The sequence below is a fragment of the Poecilia formosa genome, unplaced genomic scaffold, assembly GCF_000485575.1.
Source record: "Poecilia formosa unplaced genomic scaffold, Poecilia_formosa-5.1.2 Scaffold40, whole genome shotgun sequence".
Lineage (NCBI taxonomy): Eukaryota > Metazoa > Chordata > Actinopteri > Cyprinodontiformes > Poeciliidae > Poecilia > Poecilia formosa.
Genome location: NW_006799979.1, coordinates 3,135,730 through 3,152,998, shown reverse-complemented (window position 1 = coordinate 3,152,998; position 17,269 = coordinate 3,135,730). Strand labels below are relative to the sequence as shown.

The 17,269-nt window shown below is 40.5% G+C and overlaps 1 protein-coding gene across 2 annotated transcripts in view; it reads left to right on the top strand.

The window, feature by feature from the left end:
• The window catches only part of akt3a (v-akt murine thymoma viral oncogene homolog 3a), a 61,459-nt gene that overhangs the window by 32,532 nt on the left and 11,658 nt on the right, over nucleotides 1–17,269 (top strand). For both annotated transcript variants that reach the window (XM_007551209.2, XM_016670986.1), the window contains exons 4-10: nucleotides 3,014–3,125; nucleotides 7,042–7,186; nucleotides 8,080–8,211; nucleotides 8,300–8,365; nucleotides 9,869–9,937; nucleotides 12,944–13,066; nucleotides 13,704–13,832. In XM_007551209.2, the coding sequence (XP_007551271.1) occupies nucleotides 3,014–3,125; nucleotides 7,042–7,186; nucleotides 8,080–8,211; nucleotides 8,300–8,365; nucleotides 9,869–9,937; nucleotides 12,944–13,066; nucleotides 13,704–13,832 (776 nt within the window). The remainder of the gene's footprint in view (nucleotides 1–3,013; nucleotides 3,126–7,041; nucleotides 7,187–8,079; nucleotides 8,212–8,299; nucleotides 8,366–9,868; nucleotides 9,938–12,943; nucleotides 13,067–13,703; nucleotides 13,833–17,269) is intronic.

The following is a 17,269-nucleotide window of genomic DNA, read 5'->3' as shown; positions in this document are numbered from 1 at the left end:
ATGAGAAAGACAAAAAAAAAAACGCTCTCAATTACTGTCTTTAAATTAATCAAAATGAAACCAAAATCTGGCTTAGTCCGATAAAATCAGATGGCTTCGGGAAAGTTCCATGTGATTAATCTGCGGAGTTGAGTAGAAGACGATATAGAAGAACCGGCTGCTTGAGCGCCAAAACAGAAAACACGATGAATGGCGGATTATAAACCAATACCTTAGAGAAAGCGAGAAAGAAACGGTACACCGAAGGACACGGGAGGAGGGAAGGAGGGAAGGAGAGAAGGACACAACCCTGGGAAGGAGGACAAGTATGGAGAATGAGGGATGGGAGAGGATCAGAGGTGGCAGTGGAGGGAAAAAGAGTGGAAGAGGAAATCTTGGAGGAGTGAGGATGTAGATGGAGGAATGAAAGGAGAGGCCTTTTATGGATGAGGTGTGTTGGAGAGGGAAGGAGGAGTGCTGAACAGACAGAGAGGAGGAGGTGAGCACCGGGTTGGAGATGGAAGGAAGAAGAGGGAAAAAAAAGAGGAAAAAGAGTTTGCGCGGAGGACAAGCCAGGCCATACATCCGGCCCCGGCTGCTTGGCACAGCACCGGCTCCGCCACATCTGTTGCCCAAAGCTGGGAAGCCAGGTGGCGTGTGTGTTCCCTGTGTGTATTTGTTTACTTGTGTGCAGACGTGTGTGTCTATGCGCATTTGTGTGTGCGAACAACAGAAGTGGTCAGATGGAACAGAGATGGTACAGGCCTGTTCCCTGCAGAGGGACTCATACATACAAGCTTGACACACACGCACACACACGCACACACCCGCTAAACTGCTACACAGACCTCACCGTCGCCTGCTGTGGCAAACAACCCAATTTCAGCTAACATTCAAAGTTCATTTTACATAGAGTTGCCTGTGTGTGTCCATGTGAGGACATTAGGTTTTGTTTTGGCACCAACAATAGTGTGACCTTGTTTACTGGCAGCGCAGCAGGCCCTGTTCACGAGTCAGGTAGCAACCGCTTTGTTTGACTTAACATTGAGGCGCCGCTGCGTGGATGACCTGGGTGGTTTTGCCATTAACCTTCCTGTCTATATTTAGACTGAGCGTTGACATGCTGGGCTGGGCCACGCTTAAAACAAAGGCCTCCTTCGTGATCTGGGAAACGTCCGAAATTTGATCGATCAGATTGTCAGGTCTGGGCAAAAATGGGAAAACAAAAGCCGGGATAAGCGTTTGTCTTTACAGACTTCATTTCATGTCCCATTGTCTGAAAGATGTCCTTCCTTCTAACATACTTTCTTTCATGTAAAGAAAGTATGAAAGTAGGTTCCTTTCATACTTTCTGTCATGTTTCTTTCCTTCCTTTTCATGCTCTTACTTTATTTATTGCGTCCATCCTGCTTTCCCTCCATCTCTTTCCTTTAAAAAACGTTCATTCTTCTTTTCCTTCTTTTCTTTCTTGGTTGGCCTCCTTTCTTCTTTCTATCCAATATAGTGTCTTTCTTCCCTCCTCCTGTCCTTGTTTCCTATCTTCCTTCCTATTGTGTAACTTTCCTTCCTCATTAACTTCCTATCTTCCTTCCTTATTTTTTATTCTTCAGTTTTATCTTGTCTTTCCTTCCTCACCTTCTTTGGTAAATCCTGTCTTTTATTCCACATTTCCTTCTTTCCTGTTGCTCTTCATTCCTCACTTTCTGTCTTATCTCTTATGCATCTTCTTTTATTCCTTCCTCTTTTCTAATTAATTCTTGTCTTTCCTTCATTCCTTGCCTTCTTTCTTCATTTATTCCTTAACTCGACACTTCTTTGAACACTTCTGTTCTTTGTATTCTTTCTTCCTTTCTCATTCTGCCCTTTCTTCCCTACTTTTGTCCATCGTTACTATTGTCCTTCCTGCTTTTACTGTTGTTCTTGTCTTTCTCTTTCAGTCTTTTCCTCCTTCCTTCTTTCATATCTTGTGTCTTACCTTCCTCGCCATTTTTCTTGTATCTTTCAAGTTTCATATGTAAAGCACACTCTGTAGCAGTGCATGTTTTTTTTCTTAAAATTCTGAACAAAAACACAACCACTGGGAACTCTGACGTTTTAGGTCTGCAAATGTCTTGAATGGAAAATGTAAAAAATAAAAGACGAGGGCAAAGAAAGTGTGTACAAATCCTGTTGAGAGAAAGTGATAGAAGATGTGACGGACAGACAGGAGAGATGAAGGAAGCAGAGGCTCTGATCGGACGGACAGGAAGTCAAAAAGGAGAGCGGAGGAGAGGGGAAATGAGGAGAGGAAATGAAGGCTGAGCCGTGTAGAACAAGCGGGGCAGATGAGAGGACAGAAGACGGATCGTAATGCTGTTTTACACCACTTCATGTCCCTCATAAGCACAGAGACTGCTGAGGGGACAATGAAGATGCATTCCTTCCCACAGCGAGCTCACAGCCCCATCTGGCTCTGTATGCTGACGTTTCTGTGTTTGTGTACTGTATTATGCTTCTGTGTAATAACGGCCTACTGGGCTGCCTGTTCTCATAGAAATGTGTCTCATCGGAGAGCCGCCAGATGCGTGTGCGACGCAACACATAAGATCCTTTGGCACAAGAAAGCAGCTTTTTTTAAGTTATCGGCTTTCGGAGTGATTTCCTATTTTTACACCAACAAATTAAAACACGAACTGTGTTCTCTTCATGACAACTTGTTGTTTCAGCGTAAGACTCCCAGTGAGTTTCCAGCTATATAGAGGCTGAAGCCAACATTAAAGTACTTTAAAAGTTATCATGCAGGGCTGACTGGAAAAAGGTAGATTTATTTCTTTTTATATCTATTTTACATAAGAATTAGAAACTGAAATGCATAAAAAAACTAACTTGACAATTCTGTTAAGTCTACAATAAGTGTTCAGAATAGGTTTTACTTCTTTCAATTTTCTTCTTGACATTTGAACTTCTTATAAATTTTGCTTTGCTCCTTTTATTTTGCATTTTGAGGATAAAATCCTTCCTCCAAAATAATTCACCACTTGGGTTTTTATTCCAGAATGCCAGCTGATGAAGACAGAGAGGCCGAAGCCAAACACCTTCATCATACGGTGCCTTCAGTGGACCACTGTCATTGAGAGGACCTTCCATGTGGATTCGCCTGATGAACGGTTGGTTCCTCAAAAGATTAAATCCTGAAATATCACAGCATATACTGCTCAGCCTCACTTTTAGCTGTGTTTTCTCAAAAAACACCACTGTTGTTTTGACACTGATGAGCTGTAGTAAGAGGAAGCAGTATGGCGCACCTTCCCCATTCAGCTCCTACAGACTAGCGGCAGCAGCAATTAGCAAACACGTTGTGCGACTTCGAGTGTGCAGACCACTTCTTAGTACAACGCTCCTAAGAATGTTTGCAAACGACATAATGTGCAGGAGACGGAGTGTCAGAACAGGAGCTTCTTAAAGAGACAGAGGCACAACTTCAAGGCGTCAAATTGTGAAGTCAGATTTCCTTTATGTCATGTTTGATATATACTGCATTTTGAAGGTAATATAGTTACTTGATTTGGCTATAAAATGATATGTACCTGGAGAATACATAAGACTGTCTGTTTATCTCTCAGGGCTGAAGTTTGGTAGCTTCCTTAAATTGTACCTGTTAGAACATGTGTGGGAACTGAGACTTTTTTTTTTTCCTTTGGAAAAGTTTGAGGAAGCCACTTTGAAGTTGAACAGATTTAGTTCACAGGATTGCCATTTAATTAAACAAAAAGTAGAAAAGCAGCAAAAAAATCTTAACACAGGTTGGTAAAAATAATTATATATATAAAAAAAAACACTTAAAAATGAATATTTCTTAGGATAAAACATAGAACAAATACCGGGTGCAATATATTCAGCAGCATTAATAGGAGCAGAGGTATGTATATGAAGGGCTTCACTGTAGAGAGTTTGTGCTTTGTTGGTGTCTGAGAGAGAGAGACTGAGTGGAGAGGAGACCTTTCAAGTGGTGTTGGCATAAATTCTCCAGCTGCTCAGTTCCTTTCTGAGGAGCTGAGGTGTTTATCTCCAGAAAATGAACAGCTTTGCCCAGAAGACCACAGATGCTTCTGTGCACGCTTTGAGGTTGCGTGTATGTATATAAGTGTATGCGTGTGTGTGTGTGTGTGTGTGTGTGTTGCAGCTGTCCGTCCAAGTTTCTCCTCGTTATATGTTTTTTGTTGAAGTTTTTCCTCCGCATCATCAAATGGAGCTTTCAGAGTTAAAATAAATCGCATAACTTCCTATTAATTAGCTCATAAAGCGCGCATCTCTGGCAGCGAACGCGGCTCCAGATGTGTTTGTGTTTTGCTGTCGATTCGGAGTGTTTGCACATATTCAGCGCCACTGAAGCAATAAAACTCAAAGCTTGTTGAAAAGAAGAAAGCAGTGTGTATTGTGCCACAACTGGGTGTGTGTGTGTGTGTGTGTGTGTGTGTGTGTGTGTGTGTGTGTGTGTGTGCGTGTGTGTTACTGTATGGGGCTGTTACTGTACCAGTGCTGGCAGGCCTCCAGCTACTACAGCCCCAACCGTGCGGGGAGAGGGTGGCACGTGTTGGCGTGGTGCCCGACTGTAGGCAGGCCCATTATCTCTCATTAGCAAAAGGGGAAAAAAAATGAGGAAAAGAGGCTCATTATACAAAAAAAAAAAAACACTTTAACCGAGAAAGAGCATTTATCTGCTGCCTGACCTTGAGAGAGTTCCCATTGCTTTTCACATACCCCGTTCGCACAAGCACACACACACACACACACACACACACACACATCATCACTCGTGCCACAAATTAACGCGCCGCTGTCGGGGATGGAGCACAACTTGAGTTTGCCCTTGTTTTTGAAGTGTCTAGGATACGCACTGGAGTCTTTGCAGAAGAAAGGAATATAGATCTTAAAGCCACGGCGCTGCGTTTAGGTTTAGACGATCGATCCTGTAGAACCCTCAAAGGAACATATGGGTGCTTAACACAACACAAAAAGAAACAGAGGTGATCCCCGATGAGTCAGGCACGTCTCATTGATATTTTTCTCATTGGGACTTCAGTGCAGGTAAATATATTTGAAAATGTTCAGTGTCGCTCCTGCAGAGTCCCGAGGATTTAGAAATGCTGGAACATGTGAATATCAGGGCTGGACATGAGATCAGCTAACATTGCATGAAGAACTTTGTACTTGGTTGATAAATTGGTATGAACTCATCAATAAAACTATCATCTGCAAAATGTAATTTTGCTGAATCCAACGATTGAAGAAAATGTTCAGAGAAACAATAAAGATCAAAATGCTAAGTTCAATATCGGCCTTCATCAACTCAGTAAAAACATAGTACATGATTGATGTACCTGCTTTTAAAAACAGTTGACTTATCGTTTGTATATAGTCAGTATGAATAATATAGTTTTATTTATTTATATAATGATTTTTTTTCTGTTTTCTGCTCTATTTTGGTCATTATTAAAAATGAGAATTTGTCCTCAATCAACTTGAATTGTAAAATAAAAGTGGATTTAAAACTAATTACAAAAACCATAGACATGTATTGTTCCTACAGTGTGAAGCAAAATACTACTTCATCATAATTAGGACTGAGTCGATTCATTGGATTAATCGAGATGAATCAATTATTGAAATAATATACAACTAATTTAGTAATAGATTAATTAATAGATTAATTTTCTGACTAAATAGACAGAAAAAAGGTCATTTTCTGAAAAAGCAACCTACTCAGAGTGGTAATTAATCCGAAGTTCAATCAATTATTTATTTAATCAATTATCAATTTATTATTTGATTAAATGAAAAACTAGTCACCAGATCAGCCCTACACTGTAATAATGTCAAGCAGAAGAGCTTTTCACATGTTGATGTTAGAATATTTTTAGCTGCGTCCTTTGCTACAAATGATCAAGCACACATTAAAGGAATGCTGTGGCTTTGCATTTTAGGCAATAAAATGTTTACTTTATTATTTGAACAAGCACTTGAATTTTTTTGTGTGCATATTTTTAACATATTTCTAATATTGTATAAAATAAGCCTTGTTGGTTTAATGGAAAATCTCCAGAAAGTGCCAACTTTTAAAAAAAATCTGATTAATCTATTAATCGTCAGAAAAATTGACAGAATTATCAGTTACTACATTAATTGTTAGTTGTCGCCCTGAAGTATGTAAACATAAAATACATCACATGTTATAACCGATATAATCATGTGATCCATAACAATTAACTATTATTTCCATGTATGCAGACTTAACATAACCACTTACTAAATTCAGTCGCAGTCGGAGCAGAAAGCTCCAACTTTTTACTGCTCCTCTCAGGCGTCCATCGTCTGAATTTCTCCTCTCCTCTGCGGCGTATCAGAGCGGAGCGAAGCACTGCCCTGTGTATGATCCATGACATTCATCATTGTTAAAAACCCCGTAATGTGTCCACACATCCTGTTGCACGGCCGGCCTTCTGTTGCAGAATCCCATCCACACACACACACACGCACACACACACACACACACACACACACGCACAAGTGCAGACAGTCAAACTCACTCGCTTCCTCCCAACAGATGTTGAACAGCACTGCTAATGGAAAGTCAATGGGGAGGAACGATGTTAGCAAACAACAATGCATTGTTCCCTCTGATGGATTGGGGTGTGTTGGAGCACACCCGCTCACCATCACACACACACACATACACACACGTGCGCGCACGCTCACAGGCATTAGTTCTGCTCTTTGATCATTGCTCATCTGGTTGATTCTCTAGCTGACCGTGTTTTCTTCTCTGTTGAACAAATAGGTGTTTATGCTAATTAAAAACACTTAAGCAACCTGAAAGGCCCGGTTTGGGAAATGCATCAGTCACCCAATGTAAGAATGGGGAGAGGGGAGAGAATGGTTTGACCCGTCAGATTTTTGGGGTTGTTTGGGTCTGTGCTGCTAGAAGTTTAACATATAAACCATTTAAGAGCAGAACGTCATGCTGAAAACAGGCAAGAAGCTTCACCGGAGCTGAAAGAAATGAATAACTGTCTCCATCACCAGAGATGAGTGGACAGAGGCCATCCAGATGGTGGCAGACAAGCTGCAGAGACAAGAGGAGGAGAGGATCCAGTGCAGCCCCACCTCCAATATTGACAACATGGTGGAGGAGGAAATGGACATCTCCACTACACACCACAAACGCAAGGTGCTGCACACAGTCGTAATGCACGTCGTCACAGCCGTTTCTCTGCTCCACTTTAAATAACTTTTTCTATTTTAAAAAAATGTAATTGGTTGGATATTTATATATTAAAGATCTCCCAATTTTCAGGTTTCTATTTATTTTATTTTTATTATTCATTAATGTACAGTTTACAATGTTTTTAGATATTTTCATATTCAATAGGGTATATTTTGTTTCTGTGCTGCTACAGCAAGTTCATCTACTTTTATTTTCGAGAGTCTGTATGATTGTTACCTTAAGAAAATCCTCTGTGATTACATGTGTATTGCTGTAGCTTTAAGCTATTTTGATACTGATGGATAATTTATTTATTTTTTTTTGTTTTATGTGCACCTCCTGTTCAAATAAAAATGAAGTTATAGATTTTTTTAAAACATTTCCCAAAGTGCAGTTCAAAACAGAAACTCTCTGTGCTGCATCCATGTAAACTAGAGAAACGAGGGAGTGGCTCACTTTGTTTTATGTCGTTTTTTAATTTAAAAAAAAAATCTATTCTTCTTCTCTTCTGTTTTCATCAAACTTCTAATGTAACCTCAAGACGTTAGTGACTGTGAGGAAAAATAGACATTGTTAATGACAATAAAATTATCTATTCTTTTGGAAGACGTTTTAAACTCATTTCAAAACATCTTCCTTTAAATGTCGGCAAGACTTCTCTAACGTGACTCATTATGACTGAAAACGGACTCAAAAAAAGCTGGTTTCACAGGCATTTATTTAACAATTCAGTAAAATAAAAAATATTTCACTCTTGTGCTAATTACTATCTCTGAGTATATTAAATGTCTCTGACTTCTCAACAAGCCTACAGCGTCTTACTTTGACAGCGACTCTTCTGTGTTTCACAACAATAGATGATGAGTGACTTTGACTACCTGAAGCTGCTGGGGAAGGGAACATTTGGTAAAGTCATCCTTGTCCGGGAAAAGGCCAGCGGGAAGTATTACGCCATGAAAATCCTTAAAAAAGAAGTCATCATAGCCAAGGTTTGTCAAATGAATTTGTGTAAATAATATTTGGAGGCATTTCCGCGTCGCACACTGAAAATGGTTTTATTCCGTGTTGCGTGTACAGGATGAAGTTGCTCACACACTCACAGAGAGCAGAGTACTGAAAAACACCAGGCACCCTTTTCTCACTGTAAGTATCTCATACATGCAACAGAATCTGTAGTATCAAAGCACAGATGAATATTTTATGGCTAATTTAAATTTGTTAATGCTTTGGTCTGCCATTCTGTTCTTTTATGGTCTGCCATAAAAGAACAGAGTTTAAATCATTATTACAATATTATTATCTATCGTTCCTGCTGTGACCAGACATTACGTATTTAGGTTAAGAGCTGCTTTGTGAGAGACCAGTCGCTGTAAAACAGGGTTTTACTATTATTTAAAACAATTACAAAATTATTAATATTCCCATGTTAAACTTCCGTCATTATTTTACATTTGTAAGTAGTGCAGTCATTGGTGTTAGCATGACGGCACCAACGCGACAGTTCCACCAACTGGGCCACTGTGACAGAGATCTGAAAGCTCAAAATAATAAAGCAGAGCAAGTTAAACGTAACACATCCAGCCATCCTATTGTCTACTGCATGTACTGCTCTCTCTCACCCTCTTGCAGCCTCAGTGAACAGTAAACATGTTGTAGAAATACAATTTCCTTTCAAATAGCTTTTGACTCTATGTTTAACAACATAGTGATAGTGCAAATGGTTTCCTCTGAGTCTTCTCAGTAACTGTGTCAACACCAGAGAGTGTTGCAATCAGCAAAACCAGGTATGGAGTGTTATCTGAATTAAATTTTCAAGTTTTCCTGCCAACTGGCTGCTGGTTATTGCTGGTTATTTCTTACAGTGTCTCCAATATGTGCGCATTGATCATCAGCGTATCTGACCTTTCTGTAGACGGAGCACTGCCATGAGTCGTTTGGACTCGATTGATTTCGGTTGTTGGCTTTTTTTTTCGTTCTCTCACCCCGTCTTTTAACGTACACAAGCACGCGGATGCGCATGTTCATCAAGGGAGCAATTATAGTTCATATCTGCGTTCACCCCCGTCACACCTGCAGCCACAAAGAGACGGCGACCAACTGTTCTTTTGCTCAGCAGCCTTTTTCCCTCAAAAGAAAACACGTGCACGCATCCAGTCGACACACAGACGCACACACACATATACTCGAACGGTACTTTCTTTGAACAGTCGCACAGAGGCATAAACAGTTGGACGCTAAGTATGATGATGTTTTGTTGTGCCTGCTGTCTTGGCTACAATGGGACTAGAGTTCCACCTGCGCTCAATTGTTCTCTCACTTCGCTGTTTACTTTAGGGTGAGAGGATGTGGGGAAAAAGATGTGTTAAACAAGCAAAATGAAAATAAAGGTTTGTTAGCACTCGGTTTATTGATCTGTAACAGGTAATATTTGTGTGGATGCTACTATATTGTCCAAATTCCCCAAAGAATGATCAGCTCCTCTGTGTATTCTTAGAAAAAGGAGAGCCTCAGTAAATGCAGGTCTGTACGTTGGGCTTTCCCACTGAATGCAGCTGTGTTTGTAACAAACACACACATATGAATGCACTTTGTTAAATTAATTGGAAATGTGTCTGTTTTCTTTTTTTTTTTTTTTTTTTGTTTCAGTCGCTGAAGTATTCATTCCAGACTAAAGACCGTCTCTGTTTTGTCATGGAGTACGTGAATGGAGGGGAGGTAGGTTTCATACAAACACTTTCGTGGTTAGCCGAGTTTATGTTGCTGCTTCAAACAGCCAGTTGAACCGCAACCACACCACAGCAACCGTCAGCAATTAGCGCTCCGCTCACTCTGCAGTCAACTGACTCCACACTGTGATGAAGCTAGGCAAAGCTCTTAAATGTCTTATCAAAATGTTAGTTTTTTTTTCGGGGGATGAATAAAGCAGTTAAAGTTAGTTTTAGTACACTCAGGATGATCCATGTGATTTGAGAAACCACATTTAAAATGAGAATAAAATGAATGAGCTACAAAAATCTAAATCCTGTAATTTGTTAATTTGCTTGAGTTTTTTTTTTTTAAATTATTAACAAATGTGTGTAAATCAGCCGTGTTGCAACCACTGACCACCTTTTATTCTGGTGAAAATGAAGAAAACAATAATAAATCCTGAGTTTGACGTCAGGAAGACTAAAAAGCAAAATGGCCGCTTTTGTCGCCTCACCCCAAATTTTGGTGTATTTTGTTCAGATTTTATGTGATACACACACACACACCAACATGAAGTACTTTATTAACAAAGTTTAGTAAGTTTGTGTAGCAATTATTGTAGAGTGGAAAAAATTGTACATTGTACACATTTTTTGGACAAAAACAAATCTGAAAAGTGTGGCATGCATTTGTCTTTCCTCTGTAATCCAGTACCCTTACATTTATTTTTCTTTTTTTATGTAACAGGGACAAATATACTCAACATTGTTTCTTAAAAAGAAGTAGAATGCTATAGCAATTAGTTATTGCTAAGCCCCCCAATTCAGCATACAAGAGTGGGCCACAATTCCTCCTCCAATCTCCACAGATACTGAATGGCACTTCTTACATCCAAAGGTGGCAAGGTAGACTAGTTGTTCTAAGAAAATCATAATTGGGAAACTGTTTTTTTATATTTACTCAGATGATCCGAGTAAACTAAAAACGGGCTTTACGACTGGAAACAGGTTAAGTGTGACACAAAAAGCAAAAACAGAAGAAATCTCAGGGTAAATACTCCTTTAAGGCACTGTGCATACAGCTGTTCATTGGAGAATCGCAGAACTTTTTTAGTCATGAACAGTATAAATCCACAGCAGTGCAGCAAAAGAAAGCACCAACACTCTAGAAGGGGCTAAAGTTTCTCTGTTGGACTCTTCCTAGCAGTTCTTTGCCAACCAACTGGCCTCTGTCTTGCCTCCTCATCTTTCTTTTCTCTCCCATTCCTCTGCTGCTCGTGCCTATTTACAAACACACCTAAGGGGCAGACAGGTAGCCCGAATGACAGTCAAAGAGGAAATGAGTTTGGATTCCCTCACTTTTCCATTTCTCAAATTTTTAATCGGGCCATTTTTGCAATCTTGGTTCATTCCCTTAGTGCAACTGTCACCTGCTCCCCTCCCAGTTAGTTATGCGGCTCAGGCCGGTGCCAGGCTTGAGCAAACACACACAAAGGCAACACCAGCAACGACACACATGGAGGACATTTTTACCTAGATGGACAAATTGTGACCACGCATGCCACACGAACACATCCACTCGCAAACCATTACAAACCTGCCACAGTCACAGCTGCCAGTGCACTGATGAAGGCCCACCTGTCGTTTCTACCCCTCCCCCTCATCCTCTCTCTCACTCTCTCTCTCTTTCTCTCTCACGCATAGACACGAAAGGCCTTTGAGCAAGGTGGTCTGTAAGCGTCACTCGTGTCCATATGCAAACCTCCCTGTACAATTAATGGGAGACCTGTGGCCTTTGGCCTCATGGGTAATTTGTACAACGTGAGTGGTATAGCACAGCAGGCTTGTGTCAGTCCGAGGCCACACATGTGTAGCTATGTGTCAACTTGACATCTGTCAGCGAGGGGAAGCGTATGATTTCGAAAGTGACATTTTCAGACTACTTTAAAACAAATGTGCATTTCGGTGCCTGGAATCAAATGATGGAATAGTTTGGGTGAGGATTTGGAAAAAAATGTCCTACTTTAAACCAATTTAAATTACTCTATAAGAAAAAAAATGATTGGCTTATACAATTTTTAACAATGAGAATGATATATTGTTTGAAGGTTATAGTCTTCATTTTATATATGTGGCCAGGAGAGTAAAAAGATTTATTTTGTAATTGTTGAGAAAGGGGCAGGTTTTTATAAGGTTCTTCTTCTTCCTGCTCCTTTTCACTCATGCAGATGAATTGTTACAAGACAATGTTTGGTACATTAGTAGTGTCATGCGTTTTGTTAAATGAATAAACTTATTGATTGATATATTAAGTTTTTACCTGCAGCTAGTGTGAATTTCATGCTAACAGCCCTGTGAGAAATACATTTATGAAACAAAAACGAGGTTGTGTTCGGTACTTATTTCCCCCATGGTATGAGGTAAACCCACATGGGGGGTTAAAAATGAGTTGTTTGGTATAGAATTAGTCTCGTTCCAACACCAGATGTGAGAACGTAGGAAATAAAGATGGAGGCCCAAGAGGACGAAGGCGGTTAGGCCATTAATGAGTGCTGCAGCGGAGGCAGGATGGCGAAGGTGGCGGCATTGGCTGTGGCAGCCATCGTCACTCCGTCTTTAACTGGAATGCTGTATTGATTAAACCCGTCGATTTGGCCCCCATCGCTCCTCGCCAGCGCCATGCCAACGCAGCCCAGAGGGTAACATGGAAGAAGTATGTGCAGTACGGAGGGTAGGTGGGTTGGGAGGGGCGGTGGGGTACTAGATGAGGCGCCAGCTGCCGGGCGCCTCCACCAACCCTCCTCCGAGACGCCAGCCCCCCCCCCTGCTATCACTCTCCCCTCCGCTATCTATCATCTCAATATGGTGCGGGCAGCCAGTTTGTGTTGTGCTAATTTCCTCCAATAAATCAGTAATTATTGCTGTGCCGTCCCTGCTGTCTCCCCCTCCCTTTACCCTTTCCCCCCCCCTTTTTTCTTTCTTTCTTTTTTTGCTTACTCTCACCCCTCTCTCTCCCTCTCTCCTTCTCCTGCAGCTGTTTTTCCATTTGTCCAGAGAGCGAGTGTTCTCGGAGGAGCGCACGCGCTTCTACGGTGCTGAGATTGTCTCAGCTCTCAACTACCTGCATTCAGCCAAGATTGTGTACCGGGACCTCAAGGTAAACACAGCCAAAGGAGTAAAAAGGGGAGGCTGGAGGGGGCACTTTTTTTCCCCTTTACAGCTCCACAGTTGTGTGTCTTTCGTCTATGTAGGTTTTTTTTTTGTTTTTTTTTTTTGTCCAGGTTGAGACAAGTGTTTCAGAATCGGTTGTAATTAAAAAGTGGGACAGAAACCGACACAAAGCAGAGAAGATGGGGAGGGGGAGATGCTGATGCCACAGAGGTAGAGAGGTAGATTGCTTCGTCTGAGCGCCTGCCTGGCAGCCTTGGCCTCAGACCTGCTGACAGCAGCCAAGAAAACGGGAGGGGAAAAAAAAGAACGAGAAAAGGCAGACGCAGAGTGAGAAAAACACTTCAGCCATTAAAATTAAAAGGTTGAGTGGCTCCACAACATGCCTGAAGTTTATTTCCCTCATTTGTTCAGAGTTGTGTGTTTTGAGCACGCCTGCTACTGCCTTGCACACTGCTGGTGTTTATGTGTCTGCCTCTGCTCTCCAGCTTTGGAGAGGTTAAATCTTGGCGTCACTGTCCACACAATTGTCCTTGATCTGTCAACAAAGCCCTTCACTGTAGGTATTGTGGTACTTCTCAGTGATGGATGATGACAATCGCTTGTGTCTTTTGTTTTGGGTCCAGTTGGAAAACCTGATGCTGGATAAAGATGGTCATATAAAAATCACAGATTTTGGACTCTGCAAGGAGGGCATCACTGATGCTGCTACAATGAAGACCTTCTGTGGAACGCCGGAGTACCTCGCTCCAGAGGTAACGCTTTACGCTAATTGTTGGTGTAGCTTTATTCGCTTTTTGGTTTCTTAGTCTCCTCTTAGTGTCTTCATTTAAATGCATTACTTTTCTAACTTTAACAATCCTCTGTTGAATCCTCCTGTTTACCTGTTTTGTGTCCTAATCGTACACCTATGAATGCAGCTGACAAAATATTAAGTGAAAACATCCACCAGAACTATAAAAGATCTCCTTTTGGAATCAAAACGGATGAGATTTTCTTTCTAAATGGATTCAAGACAATTTCAGTGCCTGGATTTTGCAGTATCTTCCATATTTACTGGCTCTCCAGGTAAAGAAGTGTATAATAAACTCATCTTTTATTGCAGTGGGCCTGCTATTAAAGGCATATGTATATATTCAAAAGAAATGGCCTAAACCCAGCCTAGACCTGCGAATCAATCTACCATCCAAAGTCTGATGGATAATGAGACAGAGAAATTCTCTGTGCCATTTTTTTTAGTGTCTAGGATTATACTACTGCAATAACAAATGACTTGATTCATGTCTTCTTTTCATATTTATTCAGAAAGGTCTTGAATGTAACGACCAAACGTCTGGTTTTGGGTCGTTTTTGCATTTCGGACCAGCTAAGAATGGACTAGAAACAGTCTCACAGTATAGGTAAAGGTAAAGGTTATTTATATAGCACATTTTCAGCAACAAGGCAGATCAAAGTGCTTATAGTACAGAAGCCTTGAATGAAATTACAATATTTCAGAGGTTCATTGTTATCACTGTTCACAGAAATAGTGAAACAAACATGCATGTGATCTAAACGTGCATTATCAAATGGGTTTTCATTTGATAATCTACATTATATGCAGCTAGAGTAACACTACAACATGTTATTTTGTTACACATTGAAGTCAATGTAAGTATGACAAGTTAATATTAGCTGGTCTCTGCTCTGGTAGCTAGCCCGCTAGAGAGAAACTTATTGCAGTATCAACGTTTGCAATATCTCAATAGCAAAGAACTGCTTAAATGTAACAACATATTATATATGCAAGCACCAAGCATGCAAATTCTGCTTGTCAATAATATATTTGACCTGTTGCATAGACTATCACTGCCTTTGACGCCCAAACCTGATGGATGTTTTTTAGTGGATGTGATGCTGGGTGAAACTGTGATGAATCAAAAGAAAGAAAGAGAGTCAGAAAATGGAGGTTAATCATAATCGATATTCAGTAATACGATCAGAATTATTGGTTTTCTTTATATCCTCACTGCTTATCAGGAAAACGTAGTTTCTAAAAAAAAGGTGTTAATCTAATGAGATTGATAGCTGATGCTCCTTTGGTTTACACACCGTGACTGTTTGCATTTTTCATAGGTCCTCTGTAAAACAGCTTGCCAACCAGCTGGTGGCATGGCAACTGTAGTTTAAAGCGGCTTTACTTAGACGAGTGGGATGGGCGGGGCTCCTTTAGTTTTCCAGTTTTGCTACAGGTAAAAACCAAATAGCTTTTTTCCCCCCTGTCAGTATGTGTAAAACATCAAAGCGTGATCACAGTCAGCTGACCGGCAGTGCTCAGCAACAGGTGGGTGGGACGTAGACGTAGCCTAGGATGAGCTACGTCTATTTAAATAATCAAGATGAGCCACAGATGAGATAAAATGAGCTGCATATGAAAAGTAGAATAACAGATGTGACATGAAGTGCGGTTGTAACACGTTAGTGGACCGTGGTGACTAAGCAGTGATGAATTTCTTTCTAACTCTGACAGCACCCACCCTCTGCGTAGCTTTAATTAGCTGATGAGTGACACCGTCGTCAGGGGTCTGTTCCGTAAAGCAAGCAGCTTTACTGAGGCCTTGTACGACATCAAAGCATCTGTGGCGTCCACGGGGGGAGTCGTGTCGCCCGCCGCACAGCAAATGTTTATCTAACAGCAGCCCCGTCTGATCGGCTTAACCGATACTTTGATAAACGAGTTATAGGTTGGTAACTAGTTACATTTTCATGGGTAACCTTTTGGAAAATATATCACTTTTAGGAGTTTTTCTTTTTTTTTTTTTACTAAGCTGTACTGTTTACTTTTAATTGAGTAACTTCTTTTTTGTTTTATGAAGTATGGCTACTCTTGAGTCGGCCTATCATGATAACAAATTTAGCTGGACGATAAATTGTCCCAGAACTTATTGTGATAAATGATAACGTAATATTGTAATGAGACCATTTCCAAGTAATATAATGGTAATGGCATAATAATGCAAGAGCACATCCTCAAGGATCAGTAAACTGTAAACACTAGTGAACATTTAACAGTGGAAGCCCTTTTAAAATAAAACAGAAAGAAAACATAAATAATTATGAAGTGTCTGCAAACTAAATTATCCTTTCAAAAATGGGTAGTTGAGACCAAAGCACCAGACTGAAGACTTTTGCCATCCAGTTTTTGGTAGGAAAAGAGAAAAAGGATCATTAAACGCAAATGGAAATTGCTGAGCTCGTTTTAATGTGTCATACGATCAGTCGATTTATTACGACAGGAATACTGTCGAGTAAAAACTTCTGGATTCTCCACCGACTGTAACTTCACTGTATAAAGAACAAATTTGTTTTAACCAAAAATTCACCAGACACAGAAACACAACTGCAGTTTGTTAAATTTTCATACATTTTATATAGAAAAAAAAAATTGATTTGAGAAAAGATGTTTCCTTTGCACAATTTTAGTTTGAAATGATGTCATTTACATATGAATTATTTTCATTTTGACTTTTAAAATACCAAAGACAATCCATCTGGTGTAATTTTTAAATATTTAATGATGTACTTTATACCAAATAGTTTTTCACTCGAGTCTTTTCTTGGACAGCTACTTTTACTAGAGAACAGTTTTTGGGTACACACTAATTTCCGGTGGCTCTCCCAAACACATATTGTGTTTCCTTTTGTGAGTATGTTTGAATTCGTATTTCTCAGACTTCATAATATCAGGGTGAAGAGTAAATATGCAGCTCCTGAGTGTGAATGAGGGTGTTGCTGGTTGAACTGGAAAAGGGCACACAAACACACACACACACACACACCAAAACAGCCACATTCTTGTACTTCTTTTTTTTCTTCTTCTTCTTCTTCTACTTCTGCTGCCGTACGCTGTCCAGCCGTCAGCGCTGCCTCAGCGGGAGGCCAGCGGATCAACTGGCGAGATGGATGCGGGGGACTGTAGGTGGTGGAGACGGAGCGATGGAGATGTGGATGTAAAGACAGGAGGAGAAAAGAGGCAGAGTGTAGATCCCACTCAAAAAAAAAAAAAGTATGGAGGACAATTTGGCGCAGCATTTTGTGCCTTTTTTTGTAGTCCCTTCCTGTGCGTGCCAAAAGCTGATTGGAGGCTGTTGGTTATTTTTTCACAGGATGTGCGTCTCTGTGTGCATTTATGTGTGTGTGTGTGTGTGTGTGT